The sequence below is a fragment of the Delphinus delphis genome, chromosome 2 (genome assembly GCF_949987515.2).
Source record: "Delphinus delphis chromosome 2, mDelDel1.2, whole genome shotgun sequence".
Taxonomy (NCBI): domain Eukaryota; kingdom Metazoa; phylum Chordata; class Mammalia; order Artiodactyla; family Delphinidae; genus Delphinus; species Delphinus delphis.
In genome coordinates this window covers 130504835-130523343 of record NC_082684.1, presented here as the reverse complement: position 1 = coordinate 130523343, position 18509 = coordinate 130504835, and the positions used below count along the sequence as shown (strand labels likewise).

The window sequence follows — 18509 nt, the reverse complement described above, 5'->3', positions numbered from 1 at the left end:
TCATATTGTTCTTTCCCTACTCCAGTCCTAGAATCAGCCATTTCTCCAAGCTGCGTTAGTGGAGAATAGTATTTAGAAATCATGATTAGGTCACCGTATGTACACATTGCTACTGAAGTGACATTGATTCTGGACTCTCTGGCCAGAGTTAGTATGCGTGTGTGTGTATCTGTAATAACTGTATATGAAACGTATATATATTTTACGCATATACATTTATATCCAGATATACATCTATCTATATACATCTATAGTTTTATAAAACTGTTAAGTTTACACTGATACCTCTGTTCTAGTGCAATACCATGGGATTTATTCTACCCTTCTGCTTTTAATATTTGTACCTTGCTTCTTCAACTGTGAGGAATCTGACTCCAGTTATTCCTAGTACATTTATTTACTTGATCTGTATCCCTGTATGTAGCCAATATCCTGACCCATGGACCTTCTTGACCCTGGTTCCACTACACATGTGGCCACACCGGCTGACTTGCTCCTGGTTCCTATGACTACATTTTAAAGTAATATTTAACTACTTTTTATTTTCTCGTTTTCTTTATTGTCTAGGTCTTCCAAGATTTTCCAGCCAACCAGAACCTTCTTCGGTTTATGTTGGGAACAGTGCAATTCTGAATTGTGAAGTTAATGCAGATTTGGTCCCATTTGTGAGGTGGGAACAGAACAGACAGCCTCTTCTTCTGGATGATAGACTTACCAAACTTCCAAGTGGAACACTAGTTATCAGCAACGCAACTGAAGGAGATGGGGGACTCTATCGCTGCATAGTTGAAAGTGGTGGACCACCAAAGTATAGTGATGAAGTTGAATTAAAAGTTCTTCCAGGTATTAGATTATTATCAGCACTGATGGTTTTATGTTTATTAATGGATAAAAATTGTTCTGTTAGAATTTTTTTTAATAAACACTGTTACAGGTGTGGGTTGAGATATTAATGTCAGCATAAAGAGTTTCAGTTTCTTACAGGGAGACAAAAGAAGAAAACATACCAGACAGATTTTTAGCAAATGTGTTGGTCAGTAAAAATTTACCAAGCAGTAAAGTATGTTCAGTATCTGTGGCATTCTTCGTGGCCAAAGAAACATTAGCTCTGTGTCTTTTGTCAAACCTCTATCTTCTGCTCTCTCCCCCAATAGCATACTTTTTATAGTTCTCTTACCTCCCTGTAATAAGGTTGTTTTTATAGTTCTCTTACCTCCCTGTAATAGGGTTGTTTTTGTAGTTAAGTCTTTTTACTTATAAGAATCAGAGACTCACTCAGGCTGGTTCATATAAGGGATGGGCAGAGTAGTAACTGTTAGTACAGCATCTCTAGAGACACTGGTGAGCAAGAGTTCTTGGATCTTTGTGATGCTCCCCCATTTTAATGAACGCTCCTCTTTCTGTCTTTCCTTCTCTTTGTGGGTTCTCATTCTTTCTGCCCTTACTGGCTTTCCTCATAATCTGTTTTGTGCATCTTTTCTCAGCTCTGTAACTTCTGCTTTCTTGTAATGTCCTCTCACTTGTGGCTCATCATAGTCCCTCTACCCTCTTGGTGTTTCATGACCTTTCAGCTTCTGTTCGCACTGCTACATGCCTGATTCTTTCCATATTTCTCATTTCAAATCTGAGTTGGACCATCCCTACATTGTTCGGACAGTTTTTATATATAACCATTTTGTAGGCATGTTTTTAGCCTATGGATTGGCTTGCAAAGGGAGGCCAATGTTATCCAATGTTATGAGCAGCCACTCTTGAGAGTATTCCTAATGGGCCTTGAACTGATTTTTTAAAATGCAGTTTCTTCCTTTGTCATCATCGTTCTTGCTCTTATCATTCCTATCCCAGTGTATTCTCAGCTCAGCAGCCACAGTTAATCTTTTAAGATGTTTATTAGATCATGTCACATCTTTGCGTAAAACCTTCTAATGGTTTCCCATCTCAGAGCAAATGTTAAAAGTCCTTGGCCTGTAAGGTTTTGTATAACCTTAATGCCACCTCCCTTCCCCATCTCTCTTCTTACATCTCATACCCTTCTCTCCCTCACTCTGTGATTGTTGCCACCTTATGTTTTTAGAACACTCCAAACATGCTCTTGCTTTAGGGTCTTTCTACTTGCCGTTTTCTCTGCCTGGACTCCTCTTCCCTCAGATATCTCTGCCTGACTCACTGTCTTACCTCTCTGCTCAAATATCACTTTATCAGTGAAGCTTTCTTGGACCACTGTTTAAAACAACAGTCTTCCATTTGTGCCCCAGCACTTTCTCCTTCCCCCTTCATTTTACTTGAGAACATATCACCAGCTGACATACCATGTCTTTTATTTGTTGTCTCTCTCCCCTTATTAGTATGTAAGCTCAACTAGGGCAGGGAATTTTGTCTGCTGCCAAGAATGGTAACTGGCACATAGAAGCCAATAAATATTTGTTCAGATTTGTTTGTTTTGATCAAAATTTGATTAATTCTAGGTAAATAGTTCAAGGTGAAAGAGAACTATTGCTATATAGCGATGTCTTCCTGCCTACTTCCTGACTTGCTTTTATGTGACAGAGGGCATATTTGATAGCAGACAGAGGTCATATTTTTTTCTCTAAATCTGTGGTAGCAGTCAAGCAAATCCTAAAACCAGATTCAAGTAAATAAGATTCTTGGTGTCAAAAGGATGAGCCACCATGAAATATCTGAAACAAAAAGTACAGAATGTTTTGTTTACTTAACGGAGAGCTATGCTTGTAAAGCGTAGTCGTCTTGAATAATGCAAACTGCTAATCTCCTATAAAATTTTTGGGAAGACATTGTTCTTGGTGTGTTGGTTAGGAGGCTGGGTTGGGTTGATGTCAGTAATAGAAGCATGTTTTGTGGTTGGTTACAGAGATGAGAGCAGTGTCAGCCTTAGAAGCAAGGGATTCCACCACTGAATGGCTGACTTTTAAAGGCATTGGTTAAACTCATTGGTTGGCTTTCAAAGGCATGTTCACTGAAGCGAGTTGTACTGAACTATTAGACAGTGTTTACTTGTTACCATAGCTACAGAACTGTCATCGATTGGTTACATAAGTTTAAGGCCAGCTCTGGTGGTTGTGGCTATAGAACATCTTTTTCTAAGAGTATGGGGATAAGAGTCACATCTCTTTGCCTGAGAACAGTCTTTTTTTCTCAAAACTTAACATTAGAAATAGCACCCCCATCTAGTAGAGAACCCTATCTTCTACCCCACGAGTATGGCCTTTTCATATGCTCATAAGAGGGCAGCTGTATGAAGTGAACACACGTATAGTGGTAGCCTGTTAGTTGCACCATTATAAAATCAAAGGTTTGACAGTCTAAGTGAGAAAGTCAAAGCGATGAAGATCAAAGATTTTCAGAAGTAACACACAGGTGTAGGGAAGGAAAAGAAACCACTTATGGTATCCCTGTGAGTGGGGAGGATACTGCTAAAGGTCCTGAGCTTGATCAGTCTTTTTTCTATTTGTACCACTCATGAAGCATTTACTTTATGTTACCTTTTAAAATGAAGGGGATTCATGTCAGATCTCACTCAGATGACCAGTAAGCACATTGAAAGCAGGAGCTATAACTTATACATCTTTAAGGCCCCCAGAGAGCCTAGCACAAAGTTTTGCACATGGAAATTATTAAGAAATGTTTGCTAATTTAAATGGAATTTTCTTGTCACTTTTGCTTAAACTATTTTGTTGTATAAAGCCACACAGACTGAATAGGAATTTGCCATTCTTTATCATTAAAGTGGTAAAGTGCTTTCTTAATTATTGTCTTTTGTTTAATTTTTTTTTTTTTAGATCCTGAGGTTACATCAAACTTGGTATTTTTGAAACAACCTTCTTCCTTAGTCAGAGTCATTGGTCAGAGTGCAGTGTTACCATGTGTTGCTTCAGGACTTCCTACTCCAACCATTAGATGGATGAAAAATGAGGAAGCGCTTGACACGGAAAGGTAAAAATGTCTGCCTAAAAGCCTTTTCAGCCTTAGTGTGAGACTTGATCTGATCTTATTTGGGACTCTTGATTAATTTTAAAACGATTATATCTTTCATTTTTATTTAACTATATCATGATGCTCATTTATCATTCTTGAAATATGTTTATATTGCTGTATATGATTAGGATGTTTAAAGAAAAAAATGCTTTTAAGATATTAAGGGATAATTATTCCATTGTTTTTTTCTGAGCTGCAGTACACTTAAATTCAGGCCTTAGGACCTCCTTCCCTAAATTGTTGCAAGAGTTTCTGATCCTGACTACCTGAGACGTCTCACTTACTCTCATATGCATTTTGTCGATAGTAGTTTTTTTTCTTTACTTAAACAATAAAAGAAAATGTATTCCTCATTCTTTTGTTTTTGCCTTTTAAAATCATACCAGCTTCCTTGTATGATCACAAAATTTTCATCTTACACACCAGCCTTTTCTGTTGACATCAGCCACCTGTCATCTCTCCCAACCCCCCTCATTACTTCCTTAGGTAATGGATACTTTTCTCAGTTGTATTTTGGTAAGAGAACTGAGGTGGTGGTGGTGGTGGTAGTTAGGTATGTTTTGTTTACAAAACAAAGTCGTTTTGTGCATTGTAGGATGTTTAGTAACATCCCGGGCCTTTGCCCATGAGATGCAGTAGCACTCCCAAGCTGTGACAACCAAAAATGTTTCTAGATATTGCCAGATGTCTCTTGGGGAACAAAATTGTCCCCAGTTGAGAACCAATGTCCTAGAGCAGTGCTTTCCAATAGAAGTGTGATGTAAGCCACATACATATATAATATTAAAATTTCTAGTATACACGCACTACTAAATATACTAATTTATGCAGTGTACAGGTGAAAGGGAAATTTAGTTCTACCAAAACAGTGAAGTTTGTGTTTAATGCTGCTTCAACTTTTACACTTAAATAAAAATTAAATAAAATTAAAATTCTGTTCCTGAGTCAGTCTGGCCACATTTCAAGTGTCAGTAGCCACATGTGGCTAGTGGCTATTGATTTGGACAGAGCAAGTATAGAGCTTCGCAGTTGAGTAATTCAAAGTAAGCAGATAATCTTAATTTGTGTCGTTCAGTAAACAAGACATGGAAGGGGATATCTGACTAGTCAGCTTAGTGATCAACCTTTACTGATCAGTGGGGATGCTAGAATACAATCAGATTGTTCCTCACTTGTTCCATTAGCAAAACTGAGAGTATCATCTTCAGTATCATCTGATTTCTTGCTGAACACCTATGCAGTCACCAACTTCTGCCTGTATTTTACTTCCTTTTTTCCACACTCTTTTTCCCAGCTAAATATTATGCAAAGAATTTCTAAGACTTCAAGGGAATTATTTTAAACTTACGCTACCTGAAACATAAGGAACCTTAAAATAGGGGATACAAATTTCAAGCTCTTAGAGTAGAAATTTTAATTGGCTGCATGTTAGAACAAAGTATCAGGAATGGGAAAGCTGAGCTAGGTTATTTTTAAAACTTTTATATTTCATAATCATAGACGTACATTCTGAAGATAAATAATGATATAAGAGTTTGATTTCTTAAGTAAGAAATAAAAGTGAGAATTTCTGTGATTCTCATTTGTTTATACAGTAATTATTCAACAAATATTTATTGAATGCTGATTACGTTAGGCCCTATTCTAGCAGGGAATAGAGTAGTGAACCAAATAGAGGTTTTTTGCTCTCACGGAGTTTGTATTCCAGTGCTGAAGAGTGAGGCAATAATCATATGAACGTATGAAATTTTAGTTTATGATAAGTGCTATGAAGAAAATTAAGGCAAATTTAGTAATTTCCTAGTAATATTACTCTGAATTTTAAGGATAAATAGGAGACATAAGATTGAGTAGACTGTTTCCAACCTTGAGTTCTGTAGGCTTCTGAATACTTGCGTTATATGGTAGAAAAGTCTGAGAAGCATTGCTTTGATATATCACTGTCTCAGGAAGCTTCAGAAGAATATAAGAGCAGGATACTGTTGGTGTTGTTCACATTGATGTTTCCAGACCCTGGCACAGTGCTTGGCATATAATTGGGTAAGGATAGTGGTGACCAGTATATTTTGGTTGAATATCTGAATGTAGTATAGGAAAATGTAAGTAGATGAATGGAACACAAGAGTGCTTCAGGTTAGATGCAGGTAATTACTCAAAATATCTGTTTCTCCCAGGGCCTTATGAGATATATAGATGGACCTTAGTTAATAAATTGTTTAGACTTCAAATTAGAAAGAAATTTAGAAATTGAAAGGAAAAAGTGGCTAGAAATCCAGGTAGTAACTGGGCTGGGTCTAGTAAAAAAACTTAAATTATTGGACATCCTTCTCTATCGTTAATTTTAAGACCTCTTTGAAAATGAATATTTTAAAACATTTCCATGGCTTTTATAAATGTCTTAAGAATTGATATATTTACTTAATCTTTTGATCAGATTTGTTCCGATCCAAACCAAACATAGGTATTGAAGTGGAGGTGGTGGTGGAAATGTATCCCATTCATTGAGTAGTTTTATTTGAAAGGGGGAGAATTTAGAAAATACAGATGCCAAAGTACAAGGTGACTGACAGCAAAATGTAATTTAGTAATTAAATAATGTTATGTTTTAGTGGAATGATAGATTAGAACCCAGCTGCAAAAGAACAGGTTATAGTTATAAAGATGCTTAATGTTATTACAGTTGACAATAGTAGAAAAATTAGAGTATTTAAAAAACAAGTAGAGGACTTCCATTTCTGGGAAGATTGAACAGTATTTTTCTGTATTCTTCCTGCTAATTACAACTAAAAACTCTAGCCATTATATGTAAAACAAACATAAGAAGACTCTGAAAGATGGAGAGAGGAAGATTGACTGGCTAGGGGCTTTTAGACCGAAGGAACACCATGATGGTGTGTTCCCTGGTTTTTGTTTTTGCCTCGTATGTCCCAGCTTGAGCTGAAGAAGCTGATAACTTGGAAACACCACTAGGCATAAAAAGAAAAGCTCTACCAAAAGTGTGCTCTCTCTAGCCAAAAGACCAGGAAAGAGGCAGCCTGGCAAGATAAAAACTGTTAGACTATAATCGCTCCTACTCCAGCCATACACCACATAAGAAACTGTGGCCCCATCCTCTCCCATGCCAGCAAAGGCCAAGTGGGAGGCCTAGACTTCCATCCTTACCAGGTTGTAATGAGGTCTCCCATCCTCCCTGCTATATGGTGTCAGAGGCTAAGTAGAGAGCCAAGATTTTCATCCCAACTGGGAAGTATTGAGGCCCCCACCCCTGCTGTATCAGTGGAGACACACGGGGAGCCTGGACTTTTATCCCACCTGGCAATAAGAGACACTCCTTCCCAACTTCCCTTTTCCACTGGAGTGGTATCAGAGGAGGCCTGTAGAGAGTCAGGACTTTCAGCACCATGTAGCATTGACACCCTCTCTTCATGGTATCATTGGATGCCATGTGGGGAACAGTAATGAGTTACTGTTACTGCACCCAGCCAGGGGGGCAGTATCAGTGGAAGCCTGGTGAGGAGCCAGAACTCCCAACCCTGCTAAGGGGTAAAGAGGAGTCCCCACTTCCCCCTCAGGTATCAGTGGAGACTGAGTGTAGAACCTGGACTTCTACCTCCACTGACATAATGAGGTGGCACCTCCCCTTTCCTCTGGGTGTCAGAAGAAGCCAGCTGAAAACAAAAGGTTTAGTAAGATCCAGAGTCTTATATAATATGATGCCCCAAATATCCAGATTTCAGTTGAAAATCACCCATTCATACCAAGAACAAGGAAAATCTCAAAAGAGAAAAGAGAGTCAATTGATGCCAACACTGAGATGACAGGTCTTTGAATTACCTGACAGAGATTTTTAAAGCACCCTTAGGTAGGTTTATTCCTAGGTATATTATTCTTTTTGTTGCAGTGATAAATGGGAGTGTTTCCTTAATTTCTCTTTCTGATTTTTCATTGTTAGTGTATAGGAATGCAAGAAATTTCTGTGCATTAATTTTGTATCCTGCTACATTCATTGATTAGCTCTAGTAGTTTTCTGGTGGCATCTTTAGGATTTTCTATGTATAGTATCATGTCATCTGCAAACACTGACAGTCTTACTTCTTTTCCAATTTGGATTTCTTTTGTCTCTTTTTCTTCTCTGATTGCTGTGGCTAAAACTTCCAAAACTATGTCAAATAATAGTGGTTAGAGTGGGCACCCTTGTATTGTTCCTGATCTTAGAGGAGGCAAAAGACCTGTATGCAGAAAACTATAAGACACTGATTAAAGAAATCAAAGGTGATACAAACAGATGGAAAGATATACCATGTTCTTGGATTGGAAGAATCAACATTGTGAAAATGACTATACTACCCAAAGCAATCTACAGATTCATTGCAATCCCTATCAAATTACTGATGGCATTTTTCACAGAACTAGAACAAAAAATTTTACAATTCGTATGGAAACACAAAAGACCACGGATAGCCAAAGCAATGTTGAGAAAGAAAAATGGAGCTGGAGGAATCGGACTCCCTGACTTCAGACTGTACTACAAAGCTACAGTAATCAAGACAGTATGGTACTGGCACAAAAACAGAAATATAGATCAGTGGAAAAAGATCGAAAACCCAGAGACAAACCCACACACATATGGTCACCTTATCTTTGACAAAGGAGGCAAGAATATACAATAGAGAAATGGCAGCCTCTTCCATAAGTGGTGCTGGGAAAACTGGACAGCTACATGTAAGAGAATGAAATTAGAACACTTCCTAACACCATACACAAAAATAAACTCAAAATGGATTAAAGACCTAAATGTAGGGCCAGACACTATCAAACTCTTAGAGGAAATTGTAGGCAGAGCACTCTTTGACATAAACCACAGCAAGATCTTTTTTGACCCACTTCCTAGAGTAACGGAAATAAAAACAAAAACAAACGGGACTTAATAAAATTTAAAAGCTTTTGCACAGCAAAGGAAACCATAAACAAGACAAAAAGACAACCCTCAGAATGGGAGAAGATATTGCAAATGAAACAACAAAGGATTAATCTCCGAAACGTACAAGCAACTCATGCAGCTCAGTATTGCAGAAACAACCCAATCCAAAAATGGGCAGAAGACCTAAATAAACATTTCTCCAAAGTAGACATACAGGTTGCCAACAAACACATGAAAAGATGCTAAACATCAGTAATCATTAGAGAAATGCAAATCAAAACTACAATGAGGTATCACCTCACACCGGTCAGAATGGCCATCATCAAAAAATCTGCAAACAGTAAACGCTGGGTAGGGTGCAGGGAAAAGGGAACCCTCTTGCACTGTTGGTGGGAATGTAAATTGATACAGCCACTATGGAGAACAGTATGGAGGTTCCTTAAAAAACTAAAAATAGAACTACCATATGACCGGGCGATCCCACTACTGGGCATATACCATAATTCAAAGAATTACATGTACCACAGTGTTCATTGCAGCACTGTTTACAATAGCCAGGACATGGAAGCATGTCCATCGACAGATGAATGGATAAAGATGATGTGGAACATATATACAATGGAATATTACTCAGCCATAAAAAGGAACGAAATTGAATTATTTGTAATGAGGTGGATGGACCTAGAGTCTGTCATACAGAGTGAAGTAAGTCAGAAAGATAAAACCAAATACTGTATGCTAATGCACATATATGGAATCTAAAAAAACGGTATTGATGAACCTAGTTGCAGGGCAGGAATAAAGATGCAGATGTAGAAACGGACTTGAGGACCTGGGATGGGGGGGCAGGGGGGAAGCTGGGATGAACTGAGAGAGTAGCATTGACATATATACACTATCAAATGTGAAATGGATGGCTAGTGGGAAGCTGCTGCATAGCACAGCGAGATCAGCTTGATGCTTTGTGATGATCTAGAGGGGTGTGATAGGGAGGGTGGGAGGGAGGCTCAAGGGAGGGGGTTATGGGGATATATGTATACATATAGCTGATTCACTTTGTTGTACAACAGAAACTAACACAACATTGTAAAGCATTTATACTCCAATAAAGATATATTTTAAAAAGATTTTTAACACAGTCATCATTAAAATGCTTCAACAGGGAATTACGAACACACATGAAACAAATGGAAAAATAGAGTATCTCAGCAGATAAATAGAAAGTCTCTTCAAAAAGAAAGAGAAGACTTAAAGGAGAGCTAAATGGAAAATTTTGAACAAAGACAATAACTAAAATAAAGAAAAACTCAATAGATGAGCTCAGCAAGAGACTAATGGGACAGAGGAAAGAATCAGTGAACTGGAAAAAAAAAGGGAGAAGACACAAATGATCAGTATTAGGACTGAACCAGGAATGCCACTATAGACCCTGCAAACATCAAAAGGGTAATAAGGGAATACTATACACAACTATACATCATGTAAGTTTGATGACTTAGACAAAGCATATCCTCTAAAACACAAACTACCACATCTAACCCAATGTGAAATAGATAAATTGAGTTAACCCTCTTACTCTTAAGTAGATTAAATTTGTAATTTTAACCCCCCGCCCAAAAGTCTGCAAGTCCAGATAGTTTTATTGGAGAATTCTACCAGTGTTTAAAGAATTAAAACCAATTCTACACAATCTTTCCAGAAAATAGAAGAGAAGGAATTGAAGCTATTACCCTGTTAACAAAACCAGAGAAAGATAGTACAAAAAGGGAACACAACAGACTAGTATCCCCCGTGAATATGAACATAAAAATTCTTAACAAAGTATTAGCAAATAGAATTCAGCAATAAATAAAAAGTTATATGTTCTGTAAGTGTGGTTTGTTCCAGGGATGCAAGGCTGACTTAGTATCCCCGAATTAATCAGTACAATCCACCAGAATTAAAGAAGAAAAAGAAAAACCTGAACCTGATCAGATTAATCAGTGGAGAAAAAGCTGCTGACAAAATTCAACACCCATTCATTATGTTAAAAAAAAAAAACCCTTAGAAAAATAACTTCAGAGCATCTACAGAAACCTACAACTAACATTATACTTAATGGCAAACAACAGTACTTCCCCATCAAGATGAGGAACCAGTTAAGGAAGTTCACCATCACAGTGCTAGAAGTTCTAACCAGTTCAATAAGACGAAAAAAAAGGTATATAGATCAGAAAGGAAGGCATATAACAGTCCCTATATGCAGATATGTTTATGTAGAAAATCCTAAGGAATCCACAAAACTTACAACTAAGAAGTGAGTTCAATAATGTCACAAGATACAAGATAAACATAAAAATCAGTTGTATTTCTGTATTCTAGCAATGAACATGTGAACACAAATTGCAAATACAGTAGCATTTGCAGTCACTCACATCTTAAGTGTAAATTAACAAAACTTGTTAAATTTGCATACTAAAAACTATAAAATGCTAATGAAAGAAATCAAAGAAGAGCTAAATAAATGGAGAGACATACCATGTCCATGGATTAGAAGACTCAGCATAGTAAAAACGTCAGTTCTCTTCAAATTTATATACAGGTTAACTCAATTCTTGTCAAAATCCCAATAAGATTTTTTGTAAATATAGATAAAATTATTCTAAAATTTATATGGAAAAGCAAAGGAACTAGAGTAGTTAAAACAGTTTTTTTTTAAAGTGGGAAGAATCAGTCTATTTGATTTTAAGACTTACTATGTATCTAAAATAAAAAAGACTATATGGTGTTGATGGAAAGATAGACCGATATATCAGTGGGATAAAATAGAGAATCCAGATATAGATCCATGCAAAAATTCCCAACTAATTTTTGACAAAGATGCAAAAGCAATTCAGTGGAGGAAAAGTAGCCTTTTCAACAAATGCTACTGGAATAACTGGACACCCATCCATAGACAAAAACCTGAACTTCAAGCTGAGTCTTATACGTTATGTAAAAAATCAACTCAGAATAGATCATGGACCTAAATGTAAAATATGCATCATGAAATTTTAGAAAAGAAACATAAGAGAAAATCAGGATCAAGGCCTAGGCAAAGAGTTTTCAGATTTTACACCAAAAGCACAATCTATAAAAGGAAAAATTGAAACTGGATTTCATCAAAATTAAAACGTTTTGCTCTGTGAAAGACCCTGTTAAGAGGATGAAAAGATAAGCTACAGAGTGGAGAAGATATTTGCAAACCACATGTCTAACAAAGGAATATTATCTACAAGGTGTAAAGATATCTCAAAACTCAGTATTAAAAAAAAGCATATAATTTAACTAGAACATGGGCAGAAGGGATGGATAGGTGGTTCACCAAAGAAGATGTACAGATGGCAAATAAGCACAAGAAAAGTTGTTTTAACATCATTAGCCATTAAGGAACTGCAAATTAAGACCACAAGATATCACTACATACCTATCAGAATACCTAAAATTTTTTTAAAGTGACAATACCAAATGCTGTCAAATATGTGGAGAAACGGGATCACTCTGACATTGCTGGTAGGAATGTGAAATGGTACAGCCACTCTGAAAACCTGTTTGGCAGTTTCTGAAAAAATATGTTGCAACTGCCATATGACCTAACATTTTACATTCTTGGGCATTTATCCCATATAAATGAACTTATGTTCACACAGAAACCTATACATGTATGTATATAGCAGCTTTATTCATAATAGCCCCAAACTAGAAACAACCCAGATGTCCTTCATTGAGTGAATGGTTAAACAAACGATGTCTATCCATACTATGGAATTACTCTTAAGCAATAAAAGGAATGATAATTGCAACAATCTGGATGAATCGCCAGAGAATTATACTGAGTGAAAAAAAGCCAATCCCCAGAGGTTACATGTTGTATGACTATTTACGTAACATTCTTCTTGAAATGACAAAATTATTGAAATGGAGAACAGATTAGTGATTGCCAGGGGTTAATGAGGGAGGTGGTAGAGGGAGGGAAGTGGGTGTGGCTGTATGTAAAAGGACAATATGAGGGATCCTTGTGGTGGAAATGTCAGTCTCCTGGTTGTAGTTTTACTAGATATTACTGTTGAGGGAAACTAGGTAAAGGGTACATGAGATCTCTTTGTATTATTTCTTAGTACTGCATGTGAATCTACAGTTCAAAATAAAAAGTTTAAAGAAAAAAAAATGAGAGCATGTAAGATTAGCTTTCACCTACCCTTCCTTTCCTGCTGTTTTAGAGGAAGAGGGTGTGTAAGAAGTCCTTTTGTGCTCTCGATATTATTGTTTTCCATTCTCTCCAGCGAAATGTCTATTTCTAACTTCCTGGCAAGTTCTTTTGGTATACCATTTTGTAGAATTACCATTTTTTATGTCTGTCTTTCCCACTCCGTTGCATGACAGTACTGATTTTGTTTTTGTTCACTGCAGTATCTCAGCTGCTACCTGACATATATAGGCACACCAATAAAGAATTGTTAAATGAATGATAAATCCCTCTCCTTAACTTTATCATCCAGCTTCTTAAGAGTGGTCATTACTTTATGCCTTCTCTTTACCCCTCTTGTTACTGCCATAATTCATCCTCTTTAATTCTGAACCATTACACTAACTTTACAACTTCTAGTCTTTTCCCCACTCCTCACTTCTCTTGTTTCCTCACTAAATCTGATCTTGTTATTGATCTGCTCAAAAGCCTTTCCCTTTTGCTAAAGAAGTGTCTCCTTAGCACAGCGGTCCCCAACCTTTTTGGCACCAGGGGACTGGTTTTGTGGAAAAAATTTTTTCCACGGACCAGGGAGGGCGGGGTGGGGGGATGGTTCAGGGGTAATGCAAGCAAAGGAGGGGATGGTTCAGGGGGTAATGCCAGCGATGGGAAGCGGCAGATGAAGCTTTGCTTGCTCACCCGCCCCTCACCTCCTGCTGTGCGGCCCGGTTCCTAACAGGCGGCGGACTGGTACCGGTCCCGGTTCTGGTCTGTGGCCCGGGGTTGGGGACCCCTGCTTCAGCACACCAAGCTCTCCTCAGCTGACCCCCGGCTACTCAGAGACACATATATGCATACACTCTTGTGTCCAGCAACACTCGATTTGGGTCCGTTGACCATGAATGCTTTTTCACTCATTGTTTCTGTTGCCTGCATTTTTGAATTTTGGAGCTGTAAAAGCTTGATTGCCATTTTACTATAAGCCACCATATGTTAGGTGAACAAGTTAAGTAAATTCTGATAAGCTAGTGGACGTTCTTCCTCCCAGCCTTCTTTTAAGGAAAGTAAAGTAAGCTCCATTAAGAAAGATTGACTTCTCCGGTACTTGTACTCAGTTATGGCAAACATGAGGCATAGCAGTATCAGGAATATTTTTTAGTGTAAGTATTAGATATAAATTGCTGTACCTCAATTTCAAAAGTACCATACCAGCCAGTGTTTCAAATTGTGTTCCTCTCAGCTGGGTATCATGTGTGTGTAGTGCTAGTTTCCCTTTTGTGAACCTTGTTTTCCATTTATGAAACTTAGTTGTGATTTTGTCCAAGAGTAATATATAGGATATTAATTTTTGTAAATTTATTTTGTGAGGCACCCACACCCTGTCTTATCTCTGTTTCTTTTATCCCAGTCATTCTTGCTTTCTTCCATTATATGTTGTCTTGCTTCTCTATCACATAAAGTTGTAATTTGAGGGTATAATTAAGATAGTTCACATTGGAAGACCACTTGATGAAGTTTAGTCTTGATCTTGCAGGGTATTTCTTAGAGAAGTCACCAAATCTGATTCTGGTTTTCCTTTCTTTGTCCAGAAACTTAATCTTGCCTATCAGATTTAGAAAGACTACCCAAACCCACAGTGTACTGAAACTTAGACCAAGATAGTACTTTACTTACAATGAGAATTATTAAGTGTGGCACAGACTGAATAGTCGTCGTTTCCTCTGACTTTTTTCCGTGTCAAGAATTCCATATGGGGCTTCCCTGGTGGCGCAGTGGTTGAGAGTCCGCCTGCTGATGCAGGGGACACGGGTTCGTGCCCTGGTCCGGGAAGATCCCACATGCCGCGGAGCGGCTAGGCCCGTGAGCCATGGCCACTGAGCCGGCGCATCCGGAGCCTGTGCTCCACAACGGGAGAGGCCCGCGTACCGCAAAAAAAAAAAAAAAAAAAAAGAATTCCATATGAAAAGCCAAATTGTAATCAAAACTTTTTTGTTGAGCATAGTTACAGGAAATATAACAATATTAAGATTTGAGAGAGAAATCTGCCTGTGAAAGTCAGTTAGATGTAGAACCTCAAAGTAAAAATAAAATTGTAATTCTCTAAAATCTCCAAATTTAACTAAACTTATTCACTTTATAAAAATTTCATCAGAATGTTAGTTTGTGATTTCTTCCTTGATGTTATAGGATCATTTGGCTTTCTTTTTAAGTATTCTGTTTGAGGGAGAGAAAAAGGGAAGGAGGGAGTGGGGAGAGGAAATGAGATTTTCTTCTGGTAGTTATTTTCCTTTCCAAGGATAACTTCAAATAATATATAATACATCTCAGTGTTACATATAGCAAAATTCCTTTATAAAAATACTTTACCTGTACAAAAATAAAAAATATATATTTTCCTTAAATAGACTTAAGACATTCTGAGATGGGTTAGTAATGATCAGCATCCTTGTTGATGATAGCGTGATGGTGGCTGTTTCATGCCCAGCTACCACACCCAGGAAGCTGCTCTCTGGCAACTGTTCTCTCTCCCTTCCCTTCCTCTTTTCCTCCCTTTCCTAGCCAAGCCACTGTCGGAAACTTTCAGTAGGCACTGTGACCCCATGACTTACTGTTTCTGATCTGACGTTTGCCCTCTCTGTTAGTCATTTGAGTATAGCATAGGTGTGGTGGTGTGACTCTCAGATTGATACCAGACTTGAAAATTACGTAATTTGCAAAAAAAAAAAACTGGGCAGAGTAAAGAAGCAGAGATGGATTGTGGGGAGTGGAATTGGTCACAAAAATGGTATCCCTTTGGGAATAATTAAAGTGTCGGAGATAATTCATTGTAACATTTTGATTTGTATTTGTGATATTTATGCATGTGAAATATGAGCAAAGCAAATTGGAGTAAATTAAATTCTGATATTTTATGTTGGTCTCAGTCCATCTATAGCCGTATAAATAATACTGTCTAAGTGTTTTATCTGTTTTATGTGGAATGCTTTTCAGGTGTTATTTTCCTGGTTCTGAATGGTATCAATATGTTTTAATGCAGCTCTGAAAGATTGGTACTGCTGGCAGGTGGTAGTCTGGAGATCAGTGACATCACCGAGGATGATGCTGGCACTTACTTTTGTATAGCTGATAATGGAAATGAGACCATTGAAGCTCAAGCAGAGCTTACAGTACAAGGTATGCAAATGTTTCCTTTATAAATTTTAAAAAGCCTGTGTACTTTATGGGTTTGTAATTGTTAAAAGTTAATGTGGAAGAGGCAATACACCATAATAGTTAAAAGTAAATGGGCTACTTGAGTTCAAATGCTGGGTCTTACACTTCCTAGCTATATAACTATAGGAAATTTACTTCTCTGAGCTTCATTTTTCTCATCTGTAAAGTGGAGATTTAATGAGAGTACTTACCTCATTGGAGTTGTTTTCAGGACTAGAAGAGTAATGCTTGTAAAACTCCCAGAATAGTGACTAGAATATGGTAAAAGCTCAAAGTTAGTTATTGTTGTTATTATCTGTAGTGTAGGGTAGGGAAGGGTGTGATCTATGGCATCTGGAAGGTTCAGTTCACTTTTCTTGTCTCAAAAATGCTTTCTCTTTCTCTGACCCAGAACCACATATCCTAAGCATTGGTGTTCCCTCCTTTAGGGTGAATAGATCACCTAGGAAGGAGCGCAGTGTGGCTCTCAACATAACAACCTGTTTGATTTGATGATTTCTTTCTTTGCAACTAATGCTGACCATTGCAGCATCTCCCTTATAGGTTCTCTGATTTGGAAGTCAAAGAAAATGACCATGGCATGTACACATAATCTCCCCATCTCCCTTGTTTTTCCTCCATATGGAAGTGTACCCTCAGAGGAACATTTGCTCTCTCTCCTATGAATTGTCTGCAAATCTGTCTTTGTTTCAAATAAAAATCTTTAAGATCTTCTCTGTTACTTTTAGGGAAATCCAACACTGCTTGGATATGTAGAGGTATATATTAACTTATGATATTCATTATCAGGTTGTCTCAAAGTGTATTGTATTTGATAGACTACTTCCTGATACATGGTTTGGGGTGATCTCATATTTTATATGAAGGTTTCTTTCTCTTGGTACATTTTGTGGGTTTCAGAGTGGAAAGTAGTCACATTCCTACTCTGTTTGATAGGAATTGGGGAGCACATTGGGGTTCTGTGCTGGCAGAGGCATAGAATGTTTATATTCTGTATTGCTATTTGTGGGTGGATTCATAATCTCTGCAAATCAAAAGAGCAGGCCTTAGAGTTCATATAACTGTTACCTCACTTGAGCTCAACCATTGCTCTGGCTAGATAGTAAGTAGGATTAGACCAGTGGTAGAATGACTGATTTCTTTACCTCTATGTAATTGGAACTGGACGAGTAAAATATTAGTGAACTTCCGTGCCTCCCTTGGTGGATGTTTTCTCTTTTTGTTTTTTTCGTTAGTCAGGTTCTTGGCTTGATGCTTTCTCCATTTTTCTACCTGTGCCTCAGTTTCCTCCAAAGTAAAGTACCTTGTTATTAGCCTCAAATGGGAGGCGTAGTGTCTGCCATATGTATTAGTTACACTTGTCCATGCAATTAATTTCTGCTCTTTGTTTTTATTCATTGTATGGAATCTAATTAAGACTCTGTCTGTTAGCTTAATTAACTGCAGTTTTTAGTTACAGGATAACACATACATCTGGTACTTTGTATCCTGTTCCATCTTATCATCTGTGCCTTAAGAAAATGCCCTTTAAGTGAATACATTCTAGAAAACTGAGAAAAGAATAAGAGTGAAGAAACCCAGATATTAAAATTAAATAACCTTCTCCAATCAAAGCAGCATGGCATTGGCCCAAGAATAGACTAGACAATAGAAAGGAATAAAATCTAGCTGATACAAGTAATTATGGAACTTTAAAATATTATCAAAGTGGTACTTCAATTCAGAGGGGAAAAGTGTTTTATTTATTAAAGGGTATTGGTACAAAAGACTTTTAAGTGGAAGGAAATAAAGTTGGATCTCTACTTCATTTCAAAGGTCTAAATGTGAAAAGGTGAAGAATATATGGGATAGCGTTTGTATTCTCTCTGATGGGAGAGACTATCTTAGGAAAAAGAGAAATGGCATGTCAAGCAAAACCCAACAAATTCTGACAACATACACATTTTTTAAAAAGTTATAGAACGACCCTGTGCAGATGATATATTGGGAGAAAATATTTGCAACACATAACTGAGAAAGGGTCAGAATCATTAAAATAAAGAGACCTTTCAGAAAGAGATTTTTTAAAAAGAAATAACCTAAAGAAAGCTGATAAAGACTGCCAACAGGCAATTCACAGGAGTTTGTTAGCTATTTGCATTTCTTCATCAGTAGATAGTCAATTTTACTAGCAGTCAG

The 18509-nt window shown here is 37.4% G+C and overlaps 1 protein-coding gene across 8 annotated transcripts in view; it reads left to right on the top strand.

Annotated features, from left to right (window-relative positions):
* NEO1 (neogenin 1) overlaps window positions 1-18509 on the top strand; it is a 238963-nt gene that overhangs the window by 76641 nt on the left and 143813 nt on the right. For all 8 annotated transcript variants that reach the window (XM_060005644.1, XM_060005649.1, XM_060005650.1 and 5 more), the window contains 3 exons: window positions 568-843; window positions 3798-3951; window positions 16156-16292. In XM_060005644.1, coding sequence (XP_059861627.1) covers window positions 568-843; window positions 3798-3951; window positions 16156-16292 — 567 coding nt within the window. The remainder of the gene's footprint in view (window positions 1-567; window positions 844-3797; window positions 3952-16155; window positions 16293-18509) is intronic.